This window comes from Jaculus jaculus, chromosome 1, assembly GCF_020740685.1.
Source record: "Jaculus jaculus isolate mJacJac1 chromosome 1, mJacJac1.mat.Y.cur, whole genome shotgun sequence".
Lineage (NCBI taxonomy): Eukaryota > Metazoa > Chordata > Mammalia > Rodentia > Dipodidae > Jaculus > Jaculus jaculus.
This window is the reverse complement of record NC_059102.1, coordinates 73,592,661-73,610,737: the sequence shown is the minus strand read 5'-3', so window position 1 is coordinate 73,610,737 and position 18,077 is coordinate 73,592,661. Positions and strand designations below refer to the sequence as shown.

At 37.4% G+C, this 18,077-nt stretch overlaps 1 protein-coding gene across 1 annotated transcript in view; it reads left to right on the top strand.

Moving 5' to 3' along the window:
• The first annotated feature begins 693 nt into the window (after window positions 1–693).
• The window catches only part of LOC101603562 (BRCA2 and CDKN1A-interacting protein-like), a 90,337-nt gene continuing 72,953 nt past the window's right edge, over window positions 694–18,077 (top strand). The window contains exon 1 of the mRNA XM_045154128.1: window positions 694–775. Coding sequence (XP_045010063.1) covers window positions 694–775 — 82 coding nt within the window. The remainder of the gene's footprint in view (window positions 776–18,077) is intronic.

Here is an 18,077-nt window from a genome sequence, read left to right as displayed (position 1 = left end):
AAATGTTCTAAGTAAAAATTAATGTTCTTATATTTTGGAAGAAGTTAATGAAAGCCAAGATGCTATAGTAGCTGATGGACAGGGCAGCTGTCATCATCTCCCAGACCTGAGCAGACACTGCATGGTCACTGGCACACTGTTGTGTTCATAGACCATCCCTGCAGTACCACACTTTTTCCAAAACACACATGAATCACCCATTGTCTGGCCTTCTCCTAGGGAGCAGCTTTCCATTATGGATGGCAAAACCTGTGTGCTTGTCAACAGTGAGAAGGGAAGTGGCAGGAATCAAGTGGCTTTGAATATTTCAGACTTGCAGCAATGCTCAAAACATTGCAAGAAGACAAAAGCACTTTTGCTTGTGGGGAAGGGGGAAATGCTGTAGCCGTTGGGAGTCAAGCAAATAGTCACAGACCTCACTAACGATAACTAAAAGCTTTTATTTCTCATCATCTGTTCCTTATAGTTTACTTAGTGGCCAGATAATGTTTTTCCTTAGTTTTAAAATGTATCTCAAGGATTTCTTGAGCATAATGACTATATGACAAGTGTATTCCACATTTTATAGAATTAATTTACAAGAACATTGCACTATAGTATAGAAGCTGGGTGTTTGAGATTGTTTCAGTTGCTTGTAATGTTTATTTCTGTCTCTTTGGCACTAGCCCTGGGGGATCTGCAGGTTATGGGAGCATGTGGCTCTGCACAGCCCAAGGTGCCCAGGATAAGACCACCTTGCTGGAGGTGGGCCATGGCTGTTTGTTGCAGCACGAAGGTGATAATATGTAGATACGTCTAATGTTTAATCCAAAATCAAAACTGCTACTGCTTTGGCTGACTTCAGTGCCTTTTGTGAGCCATTTTTAATTTTCCTCTATTTAGTTTTGTGGAATATTCAATGATACTAAATAGGTATAACAATTGTTTTCATTAGTAAGAATTCTGAATTGACATGTGAAAAGAAGAGGTGAAAAAAAGCTTTGTTCATATGATAAGAAATGGGTCAGAATATTGGAATTGATCTGAGGCCTTATCATATTATCCTGTATGTTTTTGTCAATACTCAAATAAAAACTAAAGTACTATATTTTCCCTTAAACTAAAAGAAAATCATCTCATAAAAGGTTCAGTTACACACATCTGCCAAGTGACTGACTGCCTGATGATTTCAAAGTATCTGAACAGCAGACAGAATAATAGTGTCAAGTAACCTGACTTTATGGAATGCCATGAGAAATCTGTTTCCATTTGTATGAGAGCCTCTTTCTTTTCCCCACCCACCAAACATGGTTGCTTCAGTGTATTCTGAAATCCATGTTCCTGTGATTGTTTTTGTCTTGCTTCAGTGGCTCTGGGTCATTTATCCATGTAATAGTGTGGCCTTCTGCTCCACTGCTTAGGCAGCCCTCACGCACCAGTGAATCTGCTTGATGGGATGCAGGCAGAATGCCACTTTATATGCTTTTGTGTTTTTAAATGAATATTTATAGCAAACAAAGGAGCAGACAGTTAAAGAAAGATGTAATCATTTTGAGTCAAATAGCTAATTAAGTTTTTATCATATATAATAACTTGCCTTCTGGAAGGCAGCTATACTTACCACTATGCCACAACACAGATTCACTTACATTCCATACTCCCATCATTTGCCTTATAGAACAATGTGTTGAGCTATATTTGAATAGGCTATGCATCTTTACATACTTGTTTATTAGTAAACCAAACCACACTCTCAAATATGGTTTTCAATTCTTATCTTGAAAGCAGTATTTGCACAAAGATGTAGGTTTAAATATATTCTGAACAAGAAATTTTCAGCTGAGGAACATTGTCACAAAGAGTATCATATAAAGATATTCTGAAGAAATTTTTGATGGGGTATTGGGGAAATTGGGCAAAAAAATGCATCAAAAGTCTATATTATGTGCAGACTCATAATGATGATAAGAGAGTTTCCTAGTAAGGAATAAAACTGATCTATGCTGGCTGACCAGGAAGCACTTGTAACCACAAGGACATATTCATAGAAGGTATATGTGATGTGAATCCAATGCCATTAAAATACTAATAGTGAAAATAGGGATAAATTTTTACTCTCATAAAACAGTGGAAGAAATTATATCAAATTATTATCATAAGCAGTAAGATAACAACACATTTCTTTCTAGAAAGATTTCAAAATAATTTTGTTTTAAGATTTATTTTACTATGATAACAACTGTGTTTATTTTTTCATAAGAGATACCAACTTGTCATGCATACAAATAATTCTAACCTCTCATGAATACATGGCCACCAAAAAGTGAGTTGTAAGTAGAACAAAGCAATTTTTACCAATGGAATGAAGGAATAGAACCTTCATTATGATAGAAATATTTGAACTTGTGGCTTGGAGGAATTCTTAAGAGAGACAATGAAGCCAACTTATTATATCAAAGATGGAGAAAATGAAAGATTGGTTGGGTTAAAGTATTTCAGCAGCTCCTACAGTCAGTTCATGAATGGATGTCAAAAGAAGTTGGTCAGGACTCATTAACTTAAAAACCCTAAACAACTGTTTTCATTGTTTATATTTTATGACTGTACTGTGTGATCCTGGAATAGGGTGTTGGAAATGAGTCATGATTGCTCCTTATATCCCTGTGAAAAGGGAGGCCTTTCAGGGTACCTTTATTTGCTCCTGATGAAGAGCTGCTGCCTCAAGAAGGCAAGCAGTGTGTCCCAGGCCACATGTCAGGTCAGTGCAATGTGGCCAATTGTCAAGTCTGTGTTGGGAAATTTTTAGCATAGATGAATAAAATTTTTCCTCAATGAAATAAAACCTTGAAATAACAGTTGACAGTCAACACAGATTCTGCTATTTTGGGATGTTAAAGATTTGACTTTTGAGATTGAAAATATAGACTAGATTATAAAGTTAGGAAACCATAAAACAGAAACATAAAAAACACAGTTAATCTGCTCTGCATAGAGCCTAGCTTTGTCCACCTATGAAAACTATACTCAATTGCCTATTGATATGCCATATACCATTTTATGAGAAAGATACATAAAGGCTGTTCTGCTTGCGTTATTAGTATGAAAAAGCACAGAGATCCACAGAAATCTCACATTTGCATGATGTAGCAGTGACCACTCTGTGTAGAAGAATATTTTACTTATATGTTCAAAAGTCAAAAGTAGGGCTGGAGAAATGATGCAACAGTTAAGGTACTTGTCTGCAAAGCCTAAGAATCCAGGTTTCACAAACTGAAAGCTAGATTTACAAAGTGGCACATGCATCTGGAGTTGGTTTGTAGTAGCTAGAGGTCCTGCTGTGCCCATTCTCATTTTTTTCTCTCTCTCTCTTTCTCTCTCTCTTCCCTTACAAATAAATGAATAAATAAAATATTTTCTTCCATTAATTCAATAAGAACCATTTAATAAGCTAAATCACATTATTCAGACTATTTCTGAGATAATCTAACCCTGGATGAACTTAATGGGACTTGTGTGTTTTTTCTTAATATATATATATTTTTTTATTTATTACAGAGAATGTGAGATAGAAAGAAAATGGGCACACCAGAGTCTCTAGAAACTGTAAACAAACTCCAGATACATGTGCCACCATGTGCATCTATCTGGCCTATGTGGTACTGTGGAATCCCACTTATGTCCTTTGATTTCACAGGCAAGTGCCTTAGCCACTAAGCAATTTCTCCAGCCCTTGTGATTCTTTAACAGATCTTGGTATGATTCACAAGGAGGAATTTTGCTTTGTTTTGTTTTGTCTCCTCTAAACATCTTTTGAGACACTTTGGCTATAGGGCAATGGATTTTGGTGAGGGAGTCTCTTACAAAAACACACATTCATACTTATAGCTGTCCTCCTTGGTGGGCTGGCTTGAAGTTCTTACTTTATACCAGGGAAGAAACTTGGCACTCTGAGGAGATTCTCTTATCATCTTAGTCATTTCCAGGATTGTATACACATTTCTAGCAGATGTGAATGGAGCCAGGAAGCAATCAGCATCCTTTAAGCATAGCACTGCCCAGGGTAGTTGTTTATATTCCACCTTGAAGTGAGCTTGTAAGATAGTCTCTGAGCTGCTCTATAGCCTGGGTGTGGGCTGGGAGGACAGGCTAGATGTACCAGACCCGAGAGTTGCCTTTACAAAGTTACTTATAAAGGATAACAGCTATGTTTCCTCCTGAGTTATTTAGGGAAAAATAAAGCACCTCTCTAGTAATGCTGGTGAAGAGATGAGTGAGAGTTACATTAACCCTCCCCTCAAGGAGAATCCACTGTTCCTGTCAGATTGTCTGTAGAAGCCATTATTAGTACCAACCCGAGACAAGGTAATACCTTAAGAGAACGTGGGGTGAATTTCTCTTAATCTCTAGTGTTTTGTGGATGCACAAGACTGGGGTTCATTTGATGTGTCCTGACAGAAGGCTAATGTTACTCATGATGAAGACTGAAAGAAGATGCTCCAAGACAGGCTCAGAAAGGACTTGAGGAGTGAGGAAGCATCCAGGGACTGTGTGTCAGAGGAGCAGGGGTGTCTTCCAGGGAGCTTGTGATATACTTCTTGCAAGCAAGCAGTCTAGGCAGAAACTAGAATGAATCAATTCAGGAAATATGCAGTTGTGGAACAACAGCTAGTGGTGACTAGAAAGCTTGAGGGACTGACTCTAGAAGATAAATTGAGACAGATTATAAAATTCATTTAGTGACTGTTCTTAACAAGCAAAATCTAATAAGCATGAGCTAAACTGATTTAGAGTGGCTCATTTGTCTTTTGACCAGGATTATCTTCCACATTACTTAAGGAATATGTGACCAAATTATAATTACAAATGGAGATATGGACAGTTTTCTTTTGGTGAACATTGCTTAGTAGGATATAGCTATCTACACAGAATTATCCATGGATCTTTTTATGACTATTATCTGTATGCATTGGAAATAAACAGATTAGACATTATTAATTTTGCTGGTAAGAAAACAGAGGCCCATAAAACTTCTGACATTCCTAAAGCCATGGGAAAAAATGATTGGTGAAAGCAGAGGAGAACCAAGGCTTCTCAGTCCAAGAGCAGTATCATTTCTAATTAAGCTGTGCCCTCTGATATTACTTTAGCAAGAGTTCTTTCTTAAGCAAGCATTTTCTTTCTCATTCTTTTCCCAACAAAGAAGGAGAATAGAGACAAGTTGAGTAACAGGGTCACTTGGTACTAACTACTAAAAAGAAATGTTTGGATAATTTCTCCATTTATAGTAGGCTGGATTTCCCCCCTTCTGTCCTTCACTACCACTCTTACTAACTAGTCTGTATGTAGGGCAACCCTCTCTAGTTTACTGAGTACTGCTGAGCCTACCTTTTAATAGTATATATTGCAAAAAGTCTATATTAGTTTAGTATTAGCATTTAGAGAAAAAAAATTATCACAGAAGAGTATTTGTTTTCATTTAAGGTCTGGCTTGTCACATCTATCCCAAGAAGCACTAACTGAAATTTATTGTGTCTTTTATGAGACCTACAAGAAACAAATTAGTTTTGAAACCTTGAGTATGGTATTTTTTTGGTGGGGAGTTCTCATTAATTTATGCAGTTTTCAGGGCTGGCAGCAAGCTGCTTTATATATGAGTGTGCATAGTGTAGAGTGAGTTCTTCTATGGTATTATAAGAGGGTAGGTTTTAGAAATTCATGATGACAGAGATGATATGCTCTTGTACTTATTTTCTCTCTTTTCAGAGATTTATTTTGTTAAAAAGGAAGTCTGCAGTGTGATCTCATTCTGTTTAATGGCAGCTTTCCCTGATACAACACATCAATTTTGAATGATTCAGAATCCCTTTCCCTACAATGCATAAACCCATTAAGCTTACAAATTCTGGCAGATGGCTGACAAAGCCTTAACTCTACTACACATTATGCTGTAATTAAGGAACTATGGACACTAGAGGTAATCATTAGTTTTTCCTGACTCACATCTAGCTGGGACTTAGCTGCCTACTACATTTGGTTCTTAATGACAATGTTGGGAAGTTTCCATGTAATTGAAATTTTTCCCTTTGAAAAAAAGGATGTGCTAAGTGATCCTGTGTTCTCACAATGAGCTGGTAAGGGAGAGATGAAAAGTTATACACTGACACAAAGAAGAAATAAATAGACAATTATATAGCATATTTCTGTGCTACTCTGCAACTTTGTACTATAGAACTAAAGTAGACAGTTCTTGAACACCATAGCATGAAGTTAGCAAGAGGCCTGTGACTATTTTGTTAAGGTATATTCCTTAATAAATCTATGAAAACATCTATGCTTTTGCTACTCTCAAAGCTTATTCATAAGTCTCTAAGTCTGGAGGACTTTGATGGGGCAAGGCTGCTCTCTGGGCTCCAGGGTGCAGGCTACACCACAGGTTGGATTTGGAAGATTGTTTATGGATACATAAAATTAGACTAGATGAAATATTTATATTTTATCTTAGTCGATAATTACCATTTAGAATAGGTAAGCTTTAGAGCTTCTAGCAACCACAAAGCCAGTGAGGACTGCGTCAGGGAAGTACTTCTACTGGGCCAGCTGTGCCTCAGCCAGCAAGCATAGCATGACAGAGAAGGCATTCCCCCAATACTGGCCTTCCGTAAACCTAAATCAAAAAATAATGACAAAAAAAAAAAAATCAGAAGGAGGGGGTAAGTGAATGGAAATGGCAACCCAGCTCTAGCTTCAGGTGGAAACTGGGAACAGAGATCAACCCAAAGTCCCAGGCACTGCCATAACCCACTAGGAGGGTTGTAAAGCTGATTCAAAAGACCAGCTAGCAGAAGAGAATATTGGGAAGATTCAGGATTCATCAATACAACAAGAAAAGATATCCCAGTGCCTACTATAAGCCATGTCACTTCTACCACATCTGCCACGGGCAGGAGTCATTGAAGAAAAACTAAATACATAAATACTGTACTCAATGCTAGACTGACAACCAGCTCCAGGGAGATGATGACTGACACTATGATCACTCAAAATGCATCAAAGCCGAAATTCTGAGGCTATAGAGAACTCAACACTAAATCAGACTTATAACATGCCTGCCAAAGTTTGGGGAATGTTGCTAAAGAAGTTGTGGAAAGATTGTAAGAGATACAGGGTGGATAGGAATATCCCGAGGAATGGTCCTTCCACCAGGAAGTACTACTGAGGTCTTCAGGACCCCACAGTGTAAATCCTAATGCTGAAAATATAGTCAGAAGCCTATATCTAGGAAGAACTTAGGTCCTAGAGGGAAAGCTACTGTTGCAGGTTGACTAAATGTATATGTTGTGCCCATCAAATTTCCTCTAAATATTTATGTTTATTACTATAGATTAGTAAGTAGGTTAGTGCTACTCTCACCTTTGGTCAGAGATTTGTTTTTATTTATTTTATTGTATTTGCCAAGGATAATGACTACTAAGGAAAAACAACTCATTAAAGTTCTGAGACCAGGTAAATGTTGAGCTCTCCGCTGCAAATGAAACATTCTATCATGTCCTCTGAAGCCCAGGGAAGATTAGGGAAGAGGGATTGGAAATAATGTAAGATGGAGAGGGTGGAAAAGAACACTTTGAAATTCTGTCTTCCAGATATAAAGTAGATATTGAACTTATGACTTCTCAGTGACTATTTGAGAACTTCTTTGGAGGTTCTAGCAGTAGAGTACAGCTACTGGTATATCCTTGACCAAAGACCCATCGTCCTCTATTTGGAGAAGGTTGTCCTCTTCCACTGAGCATGCAACTTCAGGAGGGACATACATGGAGTGGTAGGGAGGGATAGGACAGCCACCTAGACAGCCAGATCAGCCAAATCAATCCTGGCAATCAATTTGGTGGCAGATGTCACAGCAAGATCACCCTTGCATCCACTATAATGATTTGAACAAGATATGAGTAATTTCTAGTCCATCAAAATATTGGCATGGATGACAAGGGAAGGCAAAAAAGACATCAAAGTAGAAGAGAGACTAGTAGGAAAGAAGAAAGGGTCTAGTAGGAGGGAGATGGTATGACAGGGGAGTGAGATTATGACCAAATTTATTATGAACATGTAGAGAAATTGTCAATTAAAAATCCAATAAAATGTTTTAAACTCTGATAATAGAGATTTAATCCACATTATTACTCTAAAGCATCTGGCATATAAGCATCTGGCAAATGTTTGGATTTTGGAATAATTTTTACTCAAATGCTTGCATGCAGAGACATAGAAAGGAAGATGGCTACTCCTTGATTTTCTTCTGCATTACCATCCTTAAAATTTTTTTTCTGTTGCCTCCATTTTATTGCCATCCATTGCTCCTGCTCTCTTTTCTAGAACAGATTTTTTTGGCTATGTCGTGCCTAGTTTCTACCCCATTCTTTTGTATTTTACTAAAACATCTAGTATTTTTATTATAACTTAGGAATAGGAATGTTTATTCATCTTATTGAGGTAGTTCATTTGGCAGTGTCATTTCTTTCCTTGGTATGTCATGCTTTGAATCCAGTGCATTGTGTGTCAAGATCTGAGATATTGCCTTGGAATCTGGTCACCTTCCTGGTTTAGAAAGTTTGTCAGTCACAGTTCTTAAAAACACCCTGTAAAACCATAGTAGAATATACAATTCTAACATGCCTAATAACTTTAGAATAAAGTACATTTGAGTGTTTTTTCCTCTCATAGACATTATAGAAACCACATGTAAAATTCATGTCAAGCAGCAATCAATGCTTTGGCAATGTAAGCATTATAATGGTTTTCCTACAAATTACTGAAATTTTGACTCCAGGTTTTTTAGATTCTCTTATTCCCTAAAGACTATTAGAGAACAATCATAGCAAATGAACTTTTAAAGTAGTCCTAGTGCTAAAAGATTTACCCGAGAAACAAAATGCTGCCTCTTGTTCTAAGTGCTCCTTCAGATAACATTACATCAGTGTTTGGGACTTCAACTATTACAGTCTGTTTAATGCTTACAAAGTTTTGGTAGTTTGAATGTTAAATGTGCCCCATAGCCTCATATGTTGATGATTAAGCCTAGTACTTACTCCCCAGATGGTGGACCTTTGCAAGGGGAAGTCTTGATTGAGGAGGTATGTTCATGAGGGTCAGTCTTGGGGTGTTATAGCCCAGCACCATTTGTCATACTCAACTCTCCCTACTGTCTTTCTGTTGTAGTGGAGATATTATACCCAGCTGTCTGCTCCTGCAATGTGTTCCCTGTCATTAAGCAATGTACCCTCAAAACTATAAGCTGGCAATAAACTCTTTCCTTCCATAGACTGCTTTTTATCAATTATTTCTTCCAACCAATAAGAAGGTGACTACTAAAAAATTTATTTAATGGACTTTAATTCTCAAATATGAACAGCATTTTATTACTCCTGTTGTAATCAGTTTCATGTTGCTGCCAGAAAACAGCAAGCTGATCAAGAGCAGCTTGTGGGAGGAAAGGGCTCATAGTGGCTTACAGACTTGAGAGAAAGCTTCATGATGACAGGGGGAAATAATGGCATGGACAGAGGGTGGGCATTACTTCATGGCCAACATCAGGTGGACCATAGCACCAGGAGAGTGTGCTAAACACTGGCAAGGGGAAGCTGGGTATAATATACACTATCCATCCCCAACAATATGTCACCTCAGGGATGCTCTGGTTCCCAAATTGCCATCAGATGGGGACCTAGCATTCAGAGCACATAAGTTTATGGTGGACAACTGAATCAAACCACCATAAATCTCAATTGCCAAAGTTGATGAAATACAGCTGGACTTGTGTGTTGGAAGATCTTACCTTTAAATGTGACTAACCATGAATGTAAAATGCTGTCTTCATGATGAAACTATCTGAATGGCCTTTCAGTTTTTAATTAGGGGATGTTTTCTCTACCACTGATTATCTGGGACTGGGGTAATAAAGAATAAGCCTAGTTCATAGGGGACCTGAGAAAACCAGCATCAATCAAAGTGTTAGAAATGAAAGAGTAAAGAAAAGATGAACAAAACCCCTAGGACTGTCTTTGCAAATGAACTTCAGGAGAAAATGAAGTTTTGCTGTAAATACGGCAAGTCTTCAAATGTAGCCTAATAAAATTAAAGGCAAGGCCAGGTAATATAAACCACTGTTGAATCTTTCTTTTATTAAAACTGGGCTAGAAGAAGTAATGGCAATTTATCAGTTGCAATAGTTACTTTGGTCATTTACTGATGAAAGCACTTTTAGGAAAAGCCAATGTTTCATCTATTTTCCATTTCCTCCAAGTTCTTCCACTTGCAGCTGCTAGAGAAGAATAAATACAAGCTGTGGAGAGGATAAATCCATAGCCTATCTATTTATGGATTCAGTTGCTCTGAATTATTGCCATGAGAAAAATTTTAGATTATTAGAGCCTTAAGAGAACATAGAAACAAACATGTTTATGATTATATGAACTGGAAAAAAAGAATTTGATGAGATAACAATGACTGCATGAAAACACTTTGTAGCCCAGATGTAAGAGATAGAAGGATACTAAGTAATTCATAGTTGGAAACAATAAACTGGTAAGGAAGAAATGACGAAAATCTTGGGTTATCGCTATTCACATTGGTCTTTAAATCAGTATAAGAAGCTCTCAAAAGGTTTTCATAACTTCAGAATTTCAGGCCCCAGAGATACTAAATCAAATTTTAAAATATAATGAGATTTTCAGTGGGCCATTTAGAATTTAAGAAGTTCTGGTGTTTAATTAGCCATTAAACTGGGATAGGACCAAAGGTTGAAGATCTATAAAGCCCAGAGGCCACTCGCAATTCCTCAATGGGAGTTGACAGAGACTATCCATGTGAAGAAACTCTATGTTCTTGTTGGTGAATATAGAACCATTTGGACTAACAGATATTCATACAAATTTAACTTACGTAAAATAGTTCTCTCTTTCAAAAGCTAACATTTATGTACAACAGAATAAAGGCGTTAGTATTATTTGTCATTAAAATGCTGTTTATAAAATATAGGTTGTCTAAGGAAAGGCAACATTAATGAACACTAGGCATAGAGTCCCTGAAAGATGAGATACAGTCTTTCCCAAGCAAGTCACAAAAATATCACCAGGATACAGATCTGCTTGTAATCAATGTTATTAATAGCTGTAATATAAGCCTATTGAAGTGAGTTAATAAAACCAGAACCTATTCATTGCAAATCATAGTTGACTGTGAATCCTAATCCACTTATGTGTTCATATAAAATAATTGCATTAAATTCTATTTCATTCATAAATAAGTTTTTATTTCTGCAAAAGTATGGACTCTATTTTTGTAGAATGGAAAACTTTGGCAATATGTATATTAACTCCTCTCTCCTCATTTCCTTCAGCTGTATAATGTAATAACTATAGTACTTACACTTGCAATGTTTTAAGAACTATATAAACTAGTATATGCTACTGCCTCAGAAGAGTATTTCTTTTTCTTATTTTCTCTTTGTTTGTTTGTTTGGGGTTGGGTCTTGTTCTAGCCCAGGCTGACCTGAAACTTACAATATAGTCTCAGGTGACCTTGAACTCATGGCAGTCCCCTACCTTTGCCTCCTAAGTGCTGGAACTAAAGCTGTGTGCCACCATGCCTAGCCTTCAGAAGAGTATTTCAAGGAGAAGAATTACAGATAAGAGGATGTATCCAGAAATCACATTCAGGTACTGACCTTATGGGACAGAGAGTATAGGTCACATGGGGGTAGTGAGGTACACTAGAAGTCACTCAGAGGCCAAAGAAAGAGATCACCTTGGGGATGATTACTGGCTGTCACTCTGGTGCCATCTGTGTGTGTGTGTGGTGGGAGTTTGTGTATTGATATTCACTCTGGAACAGAGAAAAATATCACATTGGGAGGAAAGCACTAGCTGCCACTAAGAGAATAGAGAAAACACTGAAGGGCTTTTGGACTGGCATCCACTCTGGAATAGAGAGCAGAGGCCACAGTAGTTTGGGTGCACTGGAAATTACTCTGGCAAAGAGAGTAGAAATCACCAGAGGTTCACTGGGAGTCAACATGGCTCATAGAGCAGAAGTCACATTGCAGATGTACACTAGGCGTCACTCTGGGGTCACCTGGGGTGGGGGGATTGTGCACTGTCATCCATACTGTGACAGATAGCAGAGGTCACATTTGGGGGAAAGAATGGTGTTTATCCACTGACAGACAGCAGATGTCCCACTGAAGGGGATTTGTCTGTATTCACCCCTGGAGGGTGATGTGTATTGGTATTCACAATGGCACACAAAGAAAAGGTTGCACTGGGGATGTGTGTACTGGCAGTAATTCTGAAATTACAGCAGGGTGTGGTGTACAGGCATTCACTGTAGAAAGATTTCTGTTGCAGTCAGCTCCATATTTCTGGAATGAACATACAAACCAGAGCCAGTTTATGGGATAAAGGGATTTATTGCAGCCTTACAGATCCAGGGGAAGCTCCACAATGGCAGAAAAAGCTACCTCCCTTAAAAAGATCCAAGCAGAGAGAAGAACCACTACCCAGCATCATAAGCAAACACAAATGGGCAGCAAACAGCAAGGAATTCCAGGAAGAGCTTAAGCTCTGTATACCTTTAGGATGGGAATCATATCTGCCCCTAGTGAAACCTCCTCCAGTCAGGAGGCTGAAGACAAGCTTTTATTAGTCTATTGGGAGACATACATACAAATTACCACATTCTTTCCCTGGCTCCCAATAGATCCACAACCATCTCACATTGTAAATTGCACTTAGTCCAACTTAAAAGGTCCCTATAGTCTTTACCAATTTTAAGACTGTTCCGAAGTCCCAAGTTTCATCTGAGATTTAAAACTATCTCTTATGTGAGTCCTGTAAAATAAGAGCAAATTACATGCTTTCAGTATATAAGGGCACAGAATAAACATTTTTATTACTATAATGTATAACAAGGAGAGACTGCACCAACACAAAATCAATAACAATCAGGTAAACATCAAATATCTGCAATTCAAGTTCAATATCTGTAAACATTGACTGGCATCAATCTCTGGATTTTCCAACTTTTCCCCTCCAAATGGGTTGATTTGCCAGGGAAACCTTCCATCTGAAGCCAACAGTGCCCCATGGTAGCACTTACATAGTCCAAGTAGGTCCAACACATCTTTAGCTCTCACTACAAACCAAGTTCATTGTCCAATGGCTTTGCTGGTCTCTATCAGGGTCCCTGCATCCTACCTAACATGCTGCATGTCAGCAGCAGCTTCTGGAACCATATGCACATCATAACCCAATCCAGAGCATTTTCCATACTAGATGTGCAAGACACAGCCATGTTATTAATCCATGTACAAAATAAAATGTGACGTTGAAGAGCAGGTTCCTTCCTTTCAGTCATCTCCGTTCAAAAGAGTTTTCATTTCTACCCTTCAATATTTCCTCACGCATCAATGAAAAGTAGTTGGGGGATCCTGAATGGTGGTAATATACTTAACAATAGTAGCTTTAGCAACCAGTCTTAGTGCCAGTAATTTAAACTTGCTTGAATTTTTTTCCAACTTTAAATCTTAAATTTCTCAAATCTATATCTTCCGCCAAGCAAGTTATTATTTTCAGATTCAACCTTAGTCAAACTCTCTGGGCATGGGTACCAGAACACAGCCAGCCCTTATACCAGTAGCCCAGTTCCAACAAAGTTCTCTGCAGACTTTCTTTCCCCTTTGAAAAATCATAAGCAAAACCTTCAAATACAATTGTCTCTTTACCTATTATTTTAAAATTCTCATCAGAATAACCCATAAAATGAGGCTTACCACTTTAGAAGTCAACTTCAGTTTCAAGTACAAAGTTCTTTCCAATTCCTCTAGCCAAGCCCCAAAGTTCCAAAAGACTAAAATCCACGTGGTCAGATTCATCACAGTCACAACCCCACTCTTGGTACCTACTTCTATAGTAGTCAACTCCACCTTGCTGGAATGAACTTCTAAACCAGAACAGTTTATAGGAGAAAGGAATTCATTTCAGGCTTACTGATCCAGAGGGAGTTCCATAATGGCATAGGAAGCTGCCTTTCTTTCACAGATCCAAGCAAAGAGAGAAACCACCACCAGCACTACAATCAAGCACAAACAACAAATAGCAGAGAACTCCAGACAGAGCTCAAGCTCTCTGTAACTTTAGGTTGGAAATCAGATCTGCCCCCAGTGACACTTCCTTCAGCCAGGTGGCTGGATACAAGCATTTTTAAAACCTTGTCTATTGGGGACATACATTAAAACTAGCATATTAGCTTAGGCCAAATGGGAAGTGTGAACTTTCAGTCTCTCTGCAATAGAGATCAGAGTTCCACTGGTGGAGATTCACAGGCAGTCACACGAGGACACAGAGCAGAAGTCACACAGGGATGTGTACTAGATGTCACACTGGGACGGACAGAAAACAGACAAAACAGTGGGGGAGTACTCACTGGCTGTCACTCAAGCAGAAAGTAGACATCACAATGGAGCAAACACTGCCAGTGACTTTGGTATAGACTGCAGAACCATACAAAATGGGAGTGTGCTTACAGTCCTTCTCAGTTAGAGAACAGAAGTCACACTGGTGGTGGGGGAGGTGTGTGCATTGGCCATCACTGTAGGCCAGAAAGCAGTATTCACACAATTTGTACATTATCCACACTGGGTAGCATTTTAAGTCATTATAAATAAAGTTGAGGCAGGATAGAAAGATAGGGAAAATTTTACAAACATGAGAAGAAAGAGGAGCCTCTCACCCTGGAGTCTGGTAAAAGCCTTTCATCAGATGAGAAACAAGACTTCCAGCAGAATCAATAGGTGCCTAAGGACTTTTTCCCTTTCCCAGATATAAACCTATGACTTTCCAAGAATCTCATCTAAAACCACATTGGTAGTAAAAGCAATGCCTTAGATCCCTTATGCAAAGTAGTTGCTCCATTCCTGCTTTTACTTTTTCAGATTATGGCACCTCTAGAGTTACCTCATAGTCTCAATTATGGAAGAAGGAAACACAGAGAGAAGAAGAAAGATTTCCTTTGAGAATAAGACCAATAGAATTTCAAAAGGTTTTTAAAATCTTATATATAGTCACCACTAAGGCACTTAAATGTAAACCAGGAAAGTAACTCTTTGGAAATAGAAAAGCTATTAGTTATCTTTGCTTCCAGGAATCATATCCATTTTCTTGGATCCTTTTCATTCTCACTCACATTTTAAGTGAAGACTATATCCACATTAGTTCCTGAATCAATAGCAATAGTCACAATAGTATGGCTAAATTTCATTCTTTAAAAATTGATTGAATATTAATTTGTAGTTTTATGTATCTCATTCTATACAACAAAAATCCTGGGTTGCAATTTAAGTTTAGTAAAGTTGCAAATATTTCAAATCAGCTAGAACTTATTAACAGCAAAAGCATATTGTTAAAACTAGCTTTCATTCATTTTTTCCTATTCACTTTACAGTGTTTTCAGTGTGCATTTTTCTTTTGATACTTTTTTCTCTTTTATTGATGGAATTTCTATAAGAAAATGTCACAAAAGATACAATTTGTAATAGACAATGGTGATAATCTTCAAAAACAAGGTATTTTAATAGATCTCCTTGATGAGGCATCACAAACAATAAATAATAAATTTTATTCACTCTATTGGCTGGGTATCTAAAAAATTTCATTCTAAGATTTTTCTGTTTTAATGTGTTGCCTAAAAACCAGTCATGTCCTTTTCATCTTCTGTATCCTACCTGTGAAATTTGAACCAAAACATAAAATCACAAGTCCTACAAAATTCCCACCTCTAGGTTCTGTAATTACTACCCTGCAGGATAAACATTTCTGACCCATTAATTTAGTTTCATTGGAATTAGTTGGGAAAATTAATGAGAACTGGGGTCATGAAGCATAATGAGACCACTATAGATAGAATGTTTTGTCTTTCCCTGAATATAAGAATAGGTGAATGCATTTCCTGATTTCTCCTCAGCCTAGAATCATGCTAGTCAGCCTTTTAGCACTATGAAATTTAGTTCAAAAGTGATTTTCATTCTGGAGCTGTCTCGGTTGGCAAGTCATAAAAAATTAGTGGAAAGAAGTGTTGGGTAGAAGAATGATTTCTACTTATGGATTCTTGGCCTATGCAGCCTATGTTTGGTAAGAACAGCATGACAAAGTCTCAATTAAGTCTGGGACCAGGAGGGTGTAACTGTACTAAATTCCTGCATGCTTCCTCTGCTGTTTTCTTTTTCATTAATTGCTCTCTGGCTTCCATAATAATCTGAAAAGTAGACAACTGGCATCCTGAAAATCAATGGCTCTTATATCTTCCCTAAGCACTCAGTGTCAAGTTCTCAGAAGACATTTGTATAAAATAAGCTAATTCTTTGTCAATGACAAAACAAAGGTTCAGAGTGGAACAAGCAGGCAAAATTATATAACTGACTATGTCCTCTTTCTTTGGTTTATATCTCCATTAAGGAAAATAGTTATTCAAATAGTTCACTATTATTTGTATAAATAATACTTATATTTTAATGAGTTTTGGTCTCAAACTCATAATTCTTCTCTGTCTGAGCCCTGAATGCTGGATTATAGGTATGTGCCACCACATCCAGTTGTCTAATATATTAATTATCTATAATACTATCTATACTTTTATTATTATTTATTATATGATGTCATAAGAAAACAGAAAAGAGGGATGGTAACATGAAAGGAAACATCATAAGATCTACAAGCATTTACATATGAAAAGCAGGAGGACAGTAGGCACATGTTTTGTGCTCAAGAAATGTTTGATATATGAGTAGAAATTTTAAAAGTAGGCCTGATTGATGTTTCTATTCTCCAGGAGTTAACAAGACAAAACATTGGTGTTATAATTAAATGCCAATGTCATTTAAGTCTTTCCATTTTGTAAACTATAGGTAACACTCTTGTTGCCTACCATTATTATATCTTCTACTGAGGATGAATAAAACACTCAAATATTAAGTGCTGCTAAGGATGTAGGAAAACTGGAATTCTCATCTATTGCTGGTAAAAATGTAAAATTATGTGGCAACCCTGGAAAACATTTTATCAGTTTCATGTAAAAGTGAAAAACTACATTGATCATACCTAGGAAGAACACTTATAATTACCTTACCAAAAGAAATGAAATTTTGTGTTTCCAGAAAAACCTGTATGCAAATGTTCACAGCAGCTCTATTCATGACACATCCAAGATGTCAAATAGCCTGAATGTCCTTCAGGGAATGCATGGATAAGTAAACTGCTACCTCCATAGGAAGGAAGACTATACTAAACTGAAAAAGAACAAACTACTGGCCTATGAAACTGAAGGGTTAATAGCCTTCTCTGAAAACTAAAGGGAACTAAAGAGTTAACTATCCCTAAAGCTCAAGGGCAATAAAAATGGAAAAGAGGCATTTGGCCTCATTAAGTTTGGCATCTTTCCCTGATTGATGTACTCCCCTTAGCCTAGATGGCCTTGAAGGACCAGAGACCACCTGAATATTCTTGACTGAAGAAGCCTATTCTGAACAAGGACACAAACAACTACAATTTTCTTATCAACTGCACCTGGTACCATCTGCTTTTCTTAGGATCCTCCTTATAAGCTTGCACCCTGGCCTGGCTCAGTGCTTCAGCCTTCATCCTATGGGAAAGCTGCTGTCCCTCTCTGTTTTCTCTAAATAAACAGTCTGTACAGACCAAGTATGGTGTTCTCCTTTCCTTTTCTCTTACACTTTTCTTACAGAAACTACTTGAATAGATCTCAAGGGTGTTATGTTGAGTGAAATAAGACAGCCTCAAAAAAATAATTAACCTATATAAGATGATACTCTCAAAAAGCATAGTGCTTGCCAAAAGTTTGGCAGTAGGGGGCTACATGTGACTTTAAAGTAATATATAATAAAAGAGATTTTTTGAGCATAAAGAAACTGTCCTGTATCTTGATTGTACTGTAAGTGAAATGAGTGGCAGTTTATATTGCCTATATGGTAGGTTGATCTTATGCTATGATCATTTAAAAAAATGCAAAAAGATCCATTCTTATTGGTGACTAGT